The sequence below is a fragment of the Etheostoma spectabile genome, chromosome 11 (assembly GCF_008692095.1).
Source record: "Etheostoma spectabile isolate EspeVRDwgs_2016 chromosome 11, UIUC_Espe_1.0, whole genome shotgun sequence".
Taxonomy (NCBI): Eukaryota; Metazoa; Chordata; class Actinopteri; order Perciformes; family Percidae; genus Etheostoma; species Etheostoma spectabile.
In genome coordinates, this window is record NC_045743.1 from 24069150 (window position 1) to 24086547 (window position 17398).

The 17398-nt window shown below is 41.0% G+C and overlaps 1 protein-coding gene across 8 annotated transcripts in view; it reads right to left on the bottom strand.

Annotated features, from left to right (window-relative positions):
* slc37a1 (solute carrier family 37 member 1) overlaps window positions 1-15560 on the bottom strand; it is a 39332-nt gene extending 23772 nt beyond the window's left edge. For 4 of the 8 annotated variants that reach the window (XR_004334189.1, XM_032530250.1, XM_032530246.1 and 1 more), the window contains exons 1-7: window positions 15370-15560; window positions 14002-14183; window positions 8786-8867; window positions 7763-7892; window positions 7033-7111; window positions 3826-3961; window positions 1808-1884 (exon numbers count right to left, since the gene is read on the bottom strand). Coding sequence is in view for 7 of the 8 variants with exons in the window: in XM_032530250.1 (XP_032386141.1) it covers window positions 1808-1884; window positions 3826-3961; window positions 7033-7111; window positions 7763-7892; window positions 8786-8867; window positions 14002-14057 (560 nt within the window). In the remaining variant the exon portion in view is untranslated. Of the gene's footprint in view, window positions 1-1807; window positions 1885-3825; window positions 3962-7032; window positions 7112-7762; window positions 7893-8785; window positions 8868-14001; window positions 14234-14842; window positions 15144-15369 lie in introns of those variants that run through there. The other 4 variants (XM_032530244.1, XM_032530247.1, XM_032530249.1 and 1 more) reach the window with 4 other exon arrangements.
* Between the last annotated feature and the right edge of the window lie 1838 nt (window positions 15561-17398).

Consider the following 17398-nt stretch of genomic DNA (forward strand, 5'->3'; position numbering starts at 1 on the left):
CTGTGATTATCCATCAACATCCATTCCTTTAAATGTAGTCTAAATAACTCCTAATTTCTGCTTTTCTAACTCAAAGATTAGTTATAATTTCCTATAAATGAGGTTTATTGACCATCAATTCCAAAAACAACTGTAAAACTAAAGTTAATGTTTTGAAAATGTTAAAAAAGAAAAACATTGAAAAAAAAGCATCAAAAGGTGTTAAAAAGGGACAAAAACGTAAGAAAAATTTAAAAACATTGATAAATAGCGTCAACAAAATTGTTGATTTTCAATTTTGACGGAAGACAACCCAAGGGTTAAAGACCAAGCTTGCTAAAGAAGTCCGACTACAATCATTATACCTGAGAAATGTCTTTTAGTTAGTTTGATGCTTTTTCAAAGTTTCGGGAGCTATTTTTGTTGTTGCTGTTTTTGGTGCTTCTTTCACATTCATTCATTCATTTATTTATTTATTTGTTTCAGTGCAAACCAAAACAGCTCAGGTGCTGCATCGAAGACTTATAATGGAAGGGACAACCCGGATGTATGTAGCAAGCGGATATCAAAAACAAACTAACATTTAAACAAACACTAGTTTTAAATTACTTTTAACTGATCATATCTTAAGTATTATCATTTGAAATGTTGCAGTATTTCTATAGTATTGTTTTTAAAATAATTTCTCTTCTTTTTTAGTCTCTTCTTTTTTTTTTTCAGCGATTCCATCCGTGTACCACTAGAGGCAGCTCTTGTACCACCAGTAGGGCTGGGTATCAATCAAAAATTTTCGATACCGGTACCAATACCGATACCTTTATTCGTATCGGTTCCTGAACGATACCTTTTTCATACTAGTTTTATAATCAATTCTAGGAAAGAAACACACACACAGTCAGAGGCCACTGTGAGGAGAATAAAAAAAACAGTGAAGATAAGTTAGCTGTTTAACCAGCTGACCCAATGGATAAGCATTTTTTACAAACATGGACAAGTATTGTCTGTAAAGCTTTTGATTTAGCTAGCTACGCAGCAATAAAATAAGGCTACAAGCTAACTCAGCACAATGCACGTGTTAAGTTGCAGTAACGCTAATAAACACAAAACTAGCCTGTTGAAATCCCAGACACAGTGCCGTCCTCGGTACTCTTGATAAGGCGGAGTCCGGTGGTGGATATTTTGAATCACTCGGAGTCGGCTCTGGTTTTGCATTGCCACGGGCGGCTGAGGAGGAGGGCTGCGCAGGCTGCGCTGGCTGCGGTCCGCTCTTCTTGCAGTCAAACACTGTGCAACTTCCGCTCTAAATTGATCCCGTGCACATCAGGTGTTCATCAAATTAGTGTGTTGCCAGCCTTAGCAACAATGTCTTTTTTGCATATATGCATTTCGCACTGTTGGCATCAATCTTAATAAAGTGAAGCCACACTTTTGATCTAGTGGGATTTTTAAGCGGTACAACGATGCTCGCAACCACTTCACAACAAGATACACGTAACCCGTCTGTCGGCGTAACCACGTATGATTTTTCTGGGTGACGCAATCACGTTTAACGTTACAGCCAATCACCGAAACTTGGCACCGAAAGACGAGGCATAATTTGATACTGTGTAAAACCGAAACATTTCGGTCGGTACCATAAAAAAACCGAAGTTCGGTACCCAGCCCTAACCACCAGTAGTACTGGTGCCACAGTTTGAGAACCAGTGCCGTAGATCATCCAGAACCAAAAACTGTTCATGAAATGTACTTTAAAAAAGAGAAGCTAAATTGGAATACATATTTAACGTTTTCAGCTGTTAAAGTCAGTCTAGGAATGATTAGACCTCACCTTCCCTTTCCAAACCAGTTGCTGATGCAGGTCACTACACTGGGCCAGCCAGTAGTTTGGACCAAGCCATTGGCCACCTGAAATCACAACAGGAGAATGAGCACAGTATTCCTTTTACATTGGAATATTAGAAACACAGCTAGACATTTAATTTATGAGTACATAAACCTGTGATTATGTGTGTGTACATGCATGTCCCTTTGTATGTGAACATCTATCTGTGTACTCTGTTTGGAGTGGAGAATGGCTTATTCATTAATTTTGTTACGTAGCGATGCATACCAGATCAACCTTGTGCAAGATATTGTATCCCATAAGCTAGCTAATTTGATTGTCTATCTGCATGCTACCTTTTATCAAATCATCCAGTGTCACAGAAATATACCTTTGCCTCAGACTTGATGACCCAGAAAAACTGGGTGCTGTTTCATATTGTCTTAGTGATTTCAACTGTTTAATGACTTTCTTCTACTCAATAACTCAAAATCTGAAATCATACTGTTCAGTCCCCCAAACCCCATCAGTCTCCTTTGAGAGTGGCCTCGGTCCCTTGTCTGCCAATGTGAAGCCCACTGCCAAAAATTTGGGAGTAGTATTTGATTCAGACCTAAGATCTGAACCACAGCTCCAAAAAGTTGTCCAATCCGGCTTTCTTCAAATTAGAACAATCTCCAGAATTAAGCTCAAGCTTCATCACTCTGACCTAGAGTCTCCACTTTCTGTTTATCTGCCCTACAGAGGGTTTTTTGCCACTATAGTTAGAGTCTTGATTTCCAGAACCCAGCCAAAGTCTGTAAGAAATGTTCAAACACTAAGCTCTGTCCCTAACTCACCATTTACAGCTCATTTTTATTCCTCGGTCCAAGGCGCACTTTACTCACAACATGTCATTCCAACTGCATCAAAGCAAAACAAATGTTGTGCGTTACCATAACTTTTCCTCCTAGTCTTGGTCGCGGGAGATATACAACTCAATCCAGGCCCAGGCCTTGTGGACACACCTGTTGACAACGTGAAGGGCATACTTTCTCCCCAAGAGTAGAGTTTCCTGCCCTGGACGCCACCGGTCCGATCAACTCCACGCCACCCGGAGTACCCGCAGGGTTCCGGACTCAATCAACCAGCAAGGACGGGGCCCGGCACGGGGATCTGAACATACAGTCCCACAACATTGTGAGGACGACAGAGCAGGCAGAGAAACCAGCCAGTGTGGTTGGAAAAGTTGATGGAGGCTGAGGCGGCGATGGACAACAAACTGGACCTGACCAGTACCTTGGACCACTCAGCTGACAATGCTGGCTGGCGAAGAACTGCTGTTCTTGCCAAAGTAAGACCACTCCAAACACAAGCACTGACCAAACAGAGACAGACTCTATTCTTTCCAACAGTTAATGTTTGAATATGAATATGTTTTTTGTATCTGTCCATATCTAAATAAAACTTTAATAAACTAATAAATAAGTTGAGGCTTAAATCTAAAGGTGGCTGAGTTTTTGCCATCAGGGCTCCACCTGCCTGAGGAGAAACACTTGCAGAATCAGTGACTTTGTTTATATCACTTCTTATAACCCGCTTTTATAGACTTGCTTTAATGTGATGTTGTCCTTTTATCACTATACTCTATTTGTATATATTTATTTTTAATTTTGTGTTGTTATATTGCCTTCCGAGTATCCTACTTTTGTCTGTAAAAGCACCCTGTGCACTCTGTGTTAAAAGTTGCCATAGAAAGGTATTATTAATTAAGTCTGTTCTTGATCCAAGAACAGACTCAAGGGAATGGTAGGTATACTATCCTTCTTCTTCTTAATATTATTCACATTAACCTGAGTTTCAAGCAGAGACCTGAAGATAATTTCTCTTATAGCAAGTGTATCTGTGCATGCTCATGTGACCTGTTTACAGTGTATGCACCTGAAGGGTCTATTTTTTTTAATGACAGTGCTTTGAATAGTGCAAGCATAGCATTAATTGTCAGGGTGTTTCACGGTTTAATAATGCATTATGATGTGTCTCACCTGGACAAATATATAGAAACCCAGGTTGTGGATGTTGTAGACATAACCTAGTCCAAACAGGCAGGTGAAGAGGCCGCTGGTCAGCATGCCGACTGTCAGGAACAGGCGAATGGGCAGGCGCTCCCCGATGATGCCGCTGCATGGACACACATAGGGGACATCTTAACTACCTACTCTGATCAATGAGGCTGTTGAATGTCTCCCTACATGCATGATTTGTTTCATAACCTTCACTGAGTATGTTCAGTTTCAGTTCTGTTTGTTTGTCTGTTAGTTAGAAGGATACGTTAAAAACCCTTGGTGAGTAAAATGATGTATATCTACCTAATTCAATACATTTTTAAATGAATACAATACAAAAAACAGATGATTGTGCAGTCTTGGTGGAAGGATGCACTTTGTGAGTGCTTTCTAGTTTGATCCAAGAACAGACTCAAGGGAATGGTAGGTATACTAAGTATTTGATCCCCATCTGATTTTGTACATTTGCCCACTGACAAAGAAATGATCAGTCTATAATTTTAATGAAGGATCCAAAGGGGTCGGGTGCGCTGTCACATGGGTGGCAGCGAAGGTCAGGGGCTTTGACGGACCAGACCCGAGCGGCAGAGGCTGGCTCTGGGGACGTGTAATGTCACCTCTCTGTGGGGGAAGGAGCCGGAACTTGTGCGGCAGGTGGAGCGCTACCAGTTAGATCTGGTGGGGCTTATGTTTAGCATTGTCCTCCTGGTCCGTCTTTTCTTTATATTAACAAATATCTCACAAGCCTCCAGTGCAGTATAGAGCTTCTGCCTCCTCGTTGTGCTCCCTGTCTCTCTCAGACTAAACTGTGAAAAAATACCTGATCTGTTGTTTTCTTGTTGTTGGAGCCATTCCTTGACCCCACACGTCCAACATCCATGATCAAAGATGTTTTGCCAAGCAGTATGGTGGGACTATTTGCTTCATTGATCCACTTTGTGCTGCAGGGTCTTTTTGACCCCAGAGGACAACAGAAGTTATCACTGTTCAAATAAATCTACCATTACAATTATAGACTGATCATTTCTTTGTCAGTGGGCAAAATCAGGAGAGGATCAAATACTTTTTCCCCTCACTGTACCTAAAAGAAAGATTTGTGTCATTTAACATGCAGCATTAAGATTTAAATAATAGTTTAGCTGAGAGGCAAGGAAAAGAAGTGCATTTGGGATGAATATGGACAGATTTTCTAGAACACAAAGACAGTAAACAAAAATGAAGTCATAGTCTTCTTTTGTTTAAGCGCCTCTTGTCAAACTGTGTCAGACACAGTTAAAAGGGTCAGAAGTGCGGTTTATTATGACAAAATGGTCTGTTTAGCACAGAGCAAATCTTTCAAGGTTTTTAACACCTTTTCTTCTTTTGTCAATATTTCCTATTCATAACAAAGCAGATTTAAATGTAAATGTGCTGTATTTATATAGCACTTTTCCAGTCTTAACTGGAAAAGCGCTTTTACATCTACAGGGAACATTCACCATTCACACACATTCATACACTGTGGCCGGGGCTGCCGTACAAGGTGCCACCTGCTCATCAGATAAACATTCACACACATTCACACTCCGATGCGCAGCACCGGGAGCAACTCGGGGTTCAGTGTCTTGCCCAAGGACACTTCGACAATGACTGCAGGGGCGGGGATCGAACCACCAACCTTCCGATTGGCAGGCAACCGCTCTACCACTGAGCCACAGCCGCCCCTGTTTCCATGTTCAATTGTCAGGACTGAACAGCCTCTCAGCAACCAAGTCCAAAACAATTAATAACAACAAAAATACTGAAAAGTCAAACTGTTAATTAGGTTTTAATGTGGGATACAGTTGATATCAAAGGCAACATTTACATCTGGTATTAACATGTAATCTGTATCTGAATAAGGACAACCTATCCCTTAATTCTATAATATTTTAAACTTGTAAAAGGTTTTGTAGCTGTAATGGATCATAAGCTCAATGGATAAATTGCAAGTGGTTCAGAATGCTGCTGCAAGACCTCTGTCTAAGACCAGCAGGAGATTACATATTACTCCGGTGCTTAAGGCTCTTCATTGGCTACCAATTGGTTTTAGAGTGCATTTTAAAATTTTAATCACTACTTATAGAGCCTTGCATGGACAAGCCCCTGCTTACATCCAGGATCTACTGCACGTTTACACTTCTGGTCGTTCTCTAAGGTCTTCAGACCAAGACCTTTTAACTGTCCCCAGAACACGTTTTAAAACCAGGGGCGACCGAGCCTTTTCTGTGGCGGCTCCAAGGCTCTGGAACTCTCTTCCCTTAGCCTTAAGAGCCTTGGATTTTGTGGAATCTTTTAAAAAACACCTCAAGACACATCTTTTTAGACAAGCTTTTAACTAGCAATATGGCTTAGTATATTATGTGTTGCTGTTTTATTTTTTTATTTTTTTTTTATTTTTTTACTGTAAAGCACTTTGTGACCCTTCTTGTCTGTGAAAGGTGCTATATAAATAAAGTTTACTTACTTACTTACTTACTTACTAAAATTATTTTGTGCCTGTGTAAAAAGGTTTTGTAGCTGTAGAATTATTTTGTGCATATGTAATTAAAACATGAGGAATATTCTCAACAGTGAGATTTCACAAAGCTACAAACGTTTTTACAAATTCACAAAACAATTCCAGAGATAAAAAAAAATGTTGTACAAGTGCTAAATATTAAATATTATTGCCCCTTATTTGATCCCATACTTCTACTGCTACAGCTTGTAGATTTTGCTGGGCTTACTTAAGCTACAAGAAAGAGGTGGAGTATTTTTCATCAGACTGTGGTCAGCTGTATGAATTCCATGATGTGCAAATGGATCAGATCACAATGTGAGCCCGACTAGCTATGAAGTCTGGCTTTTCCTGGTCTGAATGGGCCCTTTTTCCTTTTTTAAAATAACACATCCAAGTACAGATTGCATTTTAGTGCCACATGTAAATGTGGTTAAAGTTTTTTTGTTGTTGCTATTTAGCTATATAAGGTGGTTGGATGCCTTATTAATATGTATATCTGTTGACAGATTCACTAAGTTTCAACATCAACGTTGACATATATTTGTTTTTAATCTTGTTTATTGTAATATGTCCTATTTTTAGTTCCATATACTTTGGTAAATGTATTCTTCACCTTATCCTATTCATCACTGCTATGAATGAAGGCGCCCTCCTCGCCATCTTACCTGAGGTACATTCCCACTGCATAGGCACAGAGGAAGGAGTAGTCCATGGTTCCCAGCAACTGTTTGTAGTTCTTTTTATCTGAGAATATATAGACGAGTTATATAGTTCAGTACATATGATGTATTTCATCCTCAGCTGTTTATTGGTCTTCAAGCATCTAGATTCTTTCCTCAGCAAAGCTGCAGAAAACAAGCCATAAAAGCAACATTGCACTAACACATGTTGCTCCACATCCTATTTTTATTATTATTATTATGTATTCAATTGTGTATTTCATATTAGAAACTCATTTTCAAATTATTAGCAAACTTGTGAGTGCTTTAGAGACAGTATTCCAATACTAGAACAACAGTGTCATGTTGATTCAAAAATGTTAAGATGACTTCAATGCATCCAGTTAGGGATGTAACGATTACCGTTGTAATTTAAGAGGACTAAGTTTGAAGCACGGGCATATTTTGGTTATTATAAGAATCCCAAAAGACAGCTGATTGAAGATAGTTCTCCTGTCTGCAGAACGTGCCAGAAAAAAAGTTGCTGCTAAAAGCATTGAACTACTTTTAAAAATAACGCAATAATTCCAAAAACCGTGATCATTTTGGTCACTATAACCGTGAGCAAAATTTTTATACCGTTACATTCCTACATCCAGAACACCCAAACCTCTGACCCCCTTTGATACCCCCCAAAGAAAAACCCCAAAGTGTCAGGAGTCAAGTATATACAGACCAAAAGGCTTCCAGCTACAGTCCATGTCTGTGTGGAGAGACGGCGGGGAGGGTGGCTGTCCGCTGCCGCTGCTGCTGGAGACAATAGTGGCTAGCTCATTGACAGATGAGCAGTTCTTATGAAGCTCGCTCTGTCAATCAAAAACAATGAGTGCACCATTCAGTTGGCTAGCAGACACCATGGGTAACAGGCACAGAGGTGAGGTGAAAAATATGTGTCTGAGAAGTAAAGGTTCTGGTTAACCCTATGATCTTTATCCCTACAGGTTTGACGTGAAGGGTTTGCTCTGTGGAGAGGACTGATATGGACCACTGAACAGCTAGGCTAATGTTTGAAAAAAATGCTTGGTCTTGAACATGTTATTTGTACGGATGTAGAATAGTATGTTCAGAAGAATTCATTTTACATGTCCCAGACCACCAAACCTCAGCCTGTATTCCAAAGGAAACTTTTCTTAATGACTCCAATTCTTGTTTTATAAGTAATTTCAAACTCATTTGTTTGTATTCTGGGATAAAGTGAGGGAAGCATTTCATTCACCTTCCATGTTACATTCATTTGTTTCTACATTTTAATCCTGCCTACACGCTAAAATCTACCAATTTTAGGATCAAATGTAACACAAAAAATTGTTGTGTGGCACTGTCTCCCAGCCTTTTTTCCCTTTTTTGGCCAATAAATGTGAATGTAGCATTAGGCAGACAGTGTGTGGATTGATTCAGTATTTTGTTCGTGGTGTTACGTTGCAAGGTTTCAACCTCATATCTTTTCCACAAGTATACGATGGTATGGCACTGGGCTGCTGTGAAACAAAAGGCTCATTCCCAGTGCAAAGCTTAAGCCTTGAAATAAGATTATTATTATTATAATGGAAAGCTCAATTGAATTTAGTTTTCAGTTGTAGACGGCCTTTATAACTGTCAGGGAAACTGTGTCAAGGTGTGTTACTGTATGTATGGATGGAGATGCACAAGCTCAAGAGTGTGATCTATAGAGCATACTATACCAATGTGCATATGTTACCTTGACGATGCTAATGGGTTTCCTTGAGAGGTGGAAGCTGGTGTAGAGCAGGAAGGTGAGGATGAATGTGAGAGCTCTGTACCTGCAGAGCGGAAACACAAGAGGGCAGCACTGAGCACTGAGGGACCAGAAAACACATCCAAACAACCCCCTCTGAATAAAACCACCATGTTCAATATCAGTTCGAGATGAGGGGTGACAGCTCACACCCAGTGTTCTCCTTTCTTTCAGCAGCTGGGGAAATAGGGTTATCTTCAGGTTAGGGTTGAAAAAGTGTGGGGGTACACTAGCAGCTACACTGCCACTGGTAAAAGCAATGAAAAATATTGTAGGTTTATGGGTGAAAAGCGTGGTCCTATATGAACAGATTATGCTGGGACAGCATGGTTTATCACAAGCATCATAGGAAAGTGTCTTTTCTCTCACCGCAATAGTTCTATTTCAGTCTATGGACCACAATAAAATCAGTTGAGTCCATTCAGCTTGACATATATCACATATAGCTAATGAACAATTCCATATACATAACACATTTTTTTTTACTCACTATTACGTCTCCTTTGTCCTTACTGCACATTATACAAAAAATCCTTTTGGCTTTATAGTGTACTTTAGTGATGGGCAAATGAAGCTTTGGTAAAGCACTGAACCACTTAGAGGAATTGGTTTGAAAATGGGTTCATTACTAGAAGCTTCAGCAACAGCGCCCTCGCCTGGTAAAGTGCCAAGGCTGCATCTAAACTATCCCGACAAGTTAGTGGACAGCCAGCTTTAGACTAGTGACACACACACATACTAACAATGGGATATAATTCTTTTTAAATAAAGATGGATGAATTTGGGTATTGGGGAAACAGAGTATGTGCTGGGAAATTATGGCACAAGTTGGGTGTGCTTGTGTAACTATGGCCGGGGGGGGGGCACTTTTATTAAGGAACATTATTTTTTCCACAATTTTTGGACTGAGCCTGTTTCTTTTTTGGTTAAAAACTCTCCACATTTAGAGTTTATGTTTAGCCAGTATAAAAAGGAGATGGTACACATTTTCGTGATTTATTCAGTATCCAGCGGGTCTTCAGATCATTCCAGCGGTGGAGCCGTTATGTACCGCTGTACATATATATATATTATAACAAACTAATGATTGTCACTGTAGAGGCAGTGGCAGCAGCAGACCAGAGTCCGTGTGGCGGTGGCGCTGCAAACCACTCAGCTGATTCTTTCAGAGAATGAAGCAGTTGCTGCTTCAGACGTCATGTGTAACGTGATTTTCCCCGTACCAAAGCAACCTTCGGAGCAGTGGTTAGAATGGAATTGTAGTTAATGGTTTGAAGCACGTATCGAGGCTTCAATGTCAGACTGCCATCCCTAGTGTACTTGACATGAGCAGATGAGTCCATATTCTAAACCCATTCAACACAGTATTGGAACTTAGAAACAAACATAAACTGGAGATAAAATAAACTCAGCCTTTGCTTTTTCTCAGCCAAGGTCAGAAAAACATTAAAAAAGGTCAGAACTATTTAACTTTACCATTATCTACCAACAGACCAGCTGAGTTTGAGAGAGAGCGAGTACAATTTCTGACACTGGCAGTCGGCTGGCTGCTCAGTGGCAAGCAAGCGTGTGGCAGAGGTCAGGCAGGTGTCAGGACAGTGGCAAGCGAGCGGCACTCGTTCAGTAGCCGTCGAGAAGCTGGCGAGCTGAGTGACACCACAGTGGCACTCTGTCGGCAGCTGAGAGCTGACCCCTTTATTTGCCGTCAACTATGGGTGGGGCCAAGTTTTCAGAGAAAACACACAGGATAAGTGTGCATGGTTTGTTGTCACGACGGTCAGCTTCTAAAAACATGTTGGCTACTTAATAAATGAATCATAATAATACTGCTTATTTTTACATTTGTATTTACAAACTCGTTTGTTTTGAACTTTTTTGTGACATCTAAGCAGCAGCAGAGTAGACGGGCTTGCTTACATTGCTGGGATAAAGTGTGACATCTGGAGCGTCTCCCACGCCTCTTTACACCCAGGGGGCTGAGCCAGCCTCCGCAAGGCGTACCTACTATGGAGTAATTTTGTTGCAGACAAGCCATTAGCATCCCATTGACTGCCATTCATTTTGGCGCCACTTTGACAGTGAATAACTTTACATCTGAAGCGTTTAAAGACTCGATTTGTCCGTTGTTTATTTCTAAAGACACACGACAATGTATAAAAGGCTCAATTACCTTGTATCTCACGTTATGGCTCCGTAGCAGACGTTTTTGTAAAAAAAAGGCTAACGATTGTGTCATAACCAAGCTGACTTACTGTTGCATAGTCAACAAATCACCGTACTGTCAGGAGAAGCTTGCATACAGTTTGGACTGTCCTAAACAGCGGTTTTAATTTAATTACTAACGTTAACTAGCATGTTAGTTAGCAGTAATTAGCCTGTGTCTATGTTATCTCCTAACATATACCTACACTCTCCGTCTTTGCTGATTGGGAATGATTGAGATTTCTCTTGCACAGCTACCAGAAGAATTACAACTTTCAGACTGGTTGCTCAGGTCACATCTACGTCGTCAAGCTCAGTTGGAGGCTGCGCAGTAACGCATTTCTTTAACTGTCTATGGTTCACACACAGCCATCACCCCCCGCCTCCTAAGTATAAAGAGCACCGGCCAGAAGATCAGAGTGTATGAATGGGTCAAACACAGGACTTCAATCAAGAGACTGGGGTTTGTTTCCCATGAGAAACCTGTTTGTACAAATAGCTGACTTATTATTTTCACAGTTTGGTTAGGTTTAGGCAGCAAAACTGTGACTGTTGACACATGCCCAAGCCCGGGCCAAGCGGGCACAGTTATCCAGAGTCCGAGCCTCTTCTGTAAGTGATAACATGTGGAAATCAATCATATATGTAATCGCCAGTCAGAATGAGTGGGACACACTCTACAACAGATTCGACCTCCCACATGATTACAAAACCCGGTAGGGAAAAAGGGGCTGAGGTCTGAATGACCCTTTTAATATGGGGTGAACCATGTTCCTAGTAAAAGATAGATACCTAACCAATAGAATGTCTGAGGCAGCTGAATTGCAAAGGGGTCAAGCTGTCCACATTAAGCAGTGAAGACAGTGAGTCAACATAGGTTAGGTAGGAGGTCTGTTGCACTGCTGCTGTAGCCGGCAGCCACAGTTCACCACAGATTACATCAAAGAAAACTAATCGAGCCAACTGTATTCCTGACAAAGCCATCACAATTAATCAATCGTCAATGTTACACCCTTCTACAGTTTTATACAAACAGGATATCCTGTAACTTGAATGTGTACTTTTCAATTCCGACCGTTTGCTTTGTCTCTCAGCCATCAACTCACTCATCATTCTGCTGTGTATTTTGAATTTAGTTTCAGATTTTATCTATGCGGATGTGTGAAGAATTGGTGAAATAAACTTCCTGTTGGCTGGGGTGTGTGCATGCATATATTTAGTGGTAATGACAAGCTTCACAGTAATCATCAGCTGGCAAGAGAGCAAAAAGCTGAGTCTATGCGAGAAATCTGCTTCTCATCTGTCCTATAGTACTGGCATAAGGCTGTTTGTCAGGCTCTGCAGAAGCCACTTAAGATGGACGAAGGAGCGGTCTGAGAAGAGCAGCTAGACACATTCTTATACAACAGCTGGACGACCTGCTGTGAGCGAGTTCCATTGTGTGCCCTGAGTAAAGCAGGCTGACAAAAAACAACAGCTAGATAGCTGGCAAGACTCGCTCTCACCCGGCTGTCACTGACAGCCTCCCTATTGCACACACCACACTGTGTGTTAAAGCTGCACATGACTAACATAAAGCATATACGGTATATCCAACTAATAATTAGGATTGGGCATTAAGAATTGGTTCCAACTTGGAATAATTCCAATGGAATCGTTTTTAATTGGAATTGTTTGAAAAATTTGGTTTCGAATCTGATCACCGGTTTCAAATTTCACAAACGAAGGTTTTGGTTTCTATATGGGCCACTGTACTTTCCACCATATGATGGGGGCAGTCTCTGAGGGTAGAAGCTCCTCTTTGAGCCTCTCAGGGCTGGCCTTGTGTATCTGGTAGCTTCTTTGCACTCACATCTCAAACACTCACAATCGCTTCACGTGGGTCTGGCTTCTCCGGAAATTCAAAGCCAGATCGTCATGATGGTTCATTCAGAATACAATCTCATATTTTAGTAAAATAGTTCACTGACACGTGTTTCTGCTTTGCCTGCCTAGAGAATTTGGCCCACCCATGAGAAAGAGAGCCCCCCCAAAGAAAAGCACTCACAATTGCACATACTAAGGAAAGTTCATTGTGGGACCGGGTCTAGTGGCTGTAATTCTGCACCAAGGCTTTTGGGAAAGAGACCTCAGATACAGTATCAGGGGACCACTAAGGTCTATATAAAAGAGACTTCAGATACAGTATTAGGGGACCACTAAGGTCTATATAAAAGAGACCTCAGATACAGTATTAGGGGACCACTAAGGTCTCTATAAAAGAGACTTCAGATACAGTATTAGGGGACCACTAAGGCCTATAGAAAACAGACTTCAGATACAGTACTAGGGGACCACTAAGGTCTATATAAAAGAGACTTCAGATACAGTATTAGGGACCACCAAGGTCTATATAAAAGAGACTTCAGATACAGTATTAGGGGACCACTAAGGTCTATATAAAAGAGACTTCAGATACAGTATTAGGGGACCACTAAGGTCTATATAAAAGAGACTTCAGATACAGTATTAGGGGACCACTAAGGTCTTTATAAAAGAAACTTTAGATACAGTATTAGGGGACCACTAAGGTCTATATAAAAGAGACTTCAGATACAGTATTAGGGGACCACTAAGGTCTATATAAAAGAGACTTCAGATACAGTATTAGAGGACCACTAAGGTCTATTTAAAATAGACTAGAGACTTCAGATACAGTATTAGGAGACCACTAAGGTCTATATAAAAGAGACTTCAGACACAGTATTAGGGGACCACTAAGGTCTATATAAAAGAGACTTCAGACACAGTATTAGGGGACCACTAAGGTCTATATAAAAGAGACTTCAGACACAGTATTAGGGGACCACTAAGGCCTATATAAAAGAGACTTCATAAAAGCACCATGGGACCTTTAAGCGAGAAATAGGCCATGCAGCTGAGATTAAAGTGGCTTAAACAGTGAGATTCAGACTCACCATTGGTCCCTGTTGAAGGACACTAGCAGGCGGATCCCAGGAGGAACGGTGGCCATGTTAGGATGCAAATATTGACAATCACAGAGACGGGCAGCTGTTGTGGACTCACGCTGAGGACGCTGATGGGGTGTGTGCAGACACAAGAGTGGTGCCTCGGCTCATCTCCATCTCAGAGGAAGCTGCTGTGGATTTGTAGCAAAAAGATACATGGCTGACACAGTGAGCACTGAAGCTGGTTGGAAAAACCAGGAGTCTGAGAAGATTACAAGAGAGGGAAAGGGTAGGTAGAAGAGGAAAGATGAAAAAGAAATGATATGAGAGGAGACACGTATAGGTCTAGCTGAAAAGATAAAGAAAGGGAAATGGATAAGTCCATCAGTGAGGACATGAAAATGTCACAATTACCATCAGGTGCCAGTTTCCCAGCTGGTGTAATAGACTCATTTGTCAGTTTGTTTTTACTACTCAGCTTAATCCACATAGAGCCTATTAGCATTAAAAGTAGGCTCAGTTTGACACATACATTTTAGAATAACACAGGTGAGGAACTTCACTGAGGAGGGTTTGCAGTAGCTACACTACAGTTATACTTTATCACAGCTCAGGGATACCACATGCTTTGCAGTGGGAAACATAATGGGCCAGGAACTGCATAAACACGTCTCTGTCTGCTACAGAAGCCAGGGAGCGGGGCCACGTTACAGCCAGGGAATCTAGAGCTTTTATAACCACTGCTACCATGCCGTTGAAAATCTCATGTGAGATCCTGGTTTAACCATTAAAGCATTATCTTATAGTAACTTGAACCCCCCAGCTCCCCGGCTTTAACGTTACAGCTTACCAAAGCCAGTGGCTCCTACTACATCTTGGTCAAAGTTTCTAGCTCCCAGTAATGAAGTCCAAACGAAAGCCAATACAACCCAGCCAAGAAACAGACCCGACAGTGAATTTAGACTTTAAAGCCTTATTTTTGTCCAACACGACTTCAGTGTTTGTTGAAGCTGAGAACTTCAGACTTGGACAACACCCGACCTTAAGCTACTTAGTTGTATTTTCTGTCTTTGTCATGTAACGTTAGCGTTAAGTTACTGTTGACCAGTTATCAATAATGTAACGACAATTTGATAAAGGTAAGGCCGAAAAAACAAAGAAACGTTGAAAGTCGCTACATCACATTTCCCACAGAAACGATAAGGAGGTTAGCTAGGGTAAATGGCAGGCTAACACCAAGCTTCCTTCTCATTATAACGACAGCTAGCTAGACCACATCGCGGCTGGATCAAACGTTTAAGCGACCGTCGGTCGGTCTCGTGCCCGAGCAAAATTCGCCACAAACACTCCATTCCCTACTGATGAGCTTAGGCCTACCTCGTACGGGAACGTCGACGGTTTTGTGTTCGTTTTTTGCTTCAGTTGAGCGACATTTCCTCCACTTCCTTGTTGTGTGAAAGCCACTGTCACCTCAAAGCCACTCACACACACATACACACATACACACACACACACACACACACACACACACACAGCTGGGCTGCTTGCAGCGCACGCTCTCCCCTCCGCCTCTCCGACGTCACCCAACGCTCCGGCTGCCGTTTGGAGCTTAACTGCTTTGATCGAGACTTTTGAATGAAACGCCTTGGAGTCCTTTTAACCTGTACCCCTGTATATTACGTTGGTAAATGTTGTAATGTGCACGTATTTCTATGTACTATATGTATTGTGTTTGATATTGTTTATAACAAAGTTAAAATGATGGTTGTTCAATCTTTGAGCAAACCTCACTGTGGTCCACAGTCAAATATCCCTAGCCTACTATTACTGCATGGACAGTATTCCCTTTCATTTTGGCTTCCCCCTAGTCTCTAGCACCACATAAGACATTTCTTCTTATTTAACATAGATGGTCTTAAGAAACTCAGGCAGGATATTCCCAGATTTTGATCACATGGCATTTGCTGTGCAAAAAAATGGCAAACATTGTTCTATTGATGGATTATGCATAACAATTATAGTTCATTGGTTATGCATGAGCCATTAGTTATTAAATCATTTAACTATTAATACAGAATGTTGGGGTGGCAGTAGCTCAGCTCACAGGGAGTTGAGTTCGGAACTGGAAGGTCACTGGTTCAATTTCCCACAGATTTTATTTTTATCATTCACACTTTAAAAATAACAACAACAACAAAAAAATGGCGTCTGCAAAAGTTTGGGTACCCTGCAGAGTTAATACCTTTTGCAAGCATCACATCTTGGAAACGCTTCTTGTAGCCAACTAAGAATCTTTAATTCTTGTTTGAGGTATCTTCGCCCGTTCTTCCTTCCAAAAGTCTTCCAGTTCTTTGAGATTTCTGGCCTGTCTGTCATGCACTGCTCTTTTAAGGTCTATAGATTTTCTATTATGTTGAAGTCAGGAGATTGTGAAGGCCATGGCAAAACCTTCAGTTTACACCTCATTATGTAATCCACCGTGGATTTTGAGGTGTGTTCAGGATCATTATCCATTTGTAGAAGCCGTCCTCTCTTTAACTTCTGCTTTTTCACAGATGGCATAAAGTTAGCTTCCAAAATTTGCTGACATTTTACTGAATCCATTTTTCCTTCTACTCGTGAAATGTTCCTTGTGTCACTGGCCGCAATACAACCCCAAAGCATGATTGATCCCCCCCCCATGCTTAACAGTTGGACAGAGGTTCTTTTCATTAAATTCTGTGCCCTTTCTTCTCCAAACGTACCTTTGCTCATTCCTGCCAAAAAGTTCTATTTTAACTTCAACGGTCCACAGAACTTGTTCCCACAATGCATCAGGCTTGTCTATATGTTCACTTGCAAACTTCAAATGCTGATTTTTGAAGAAGAGGTTTTCTTCTGATGACTCTTCCATGAAGACCCTATCTGCACAAATATCTCTTAATAGTGGAATGGTGTAGCACAACTCCAGAGTCTCCAGGTCTTTCTGGATGGATTGTCCAGTCAAATGTGGGTTTGGACTTGCTTTTCTCACAATCCTGCAAGCTGTTCAGTCTGATATTTTTCTTGGTCTTCCAGATCTTGCTTTAGCTTCCACTGTTCCTGATGACGGCCATTTCTTAATTACATTTTGAACAGAGATAATTTGCATCTGAGTCTGGGCATTTAAATTTTAAGATTCACTTCACCTGGTCTTTCCAGACGATGACTGAGAACAACCCATGACACTGTCAGGTCTCAGCTTTCCAAGGGGGGGGGGGGCATGCTAGAAACTCTGCAGGGTGCCACTTTTTTGTTTTCTGTTATTTTGAAAGTTTAAATGATGGAAATAAAATCTTACTTTTTGTGACATATTATATGAATGTCCAATCTGTCATTTGATGCCTTTTGGGGATTTTTCCATTTTTTCTTGGCTTCTTTATGCACA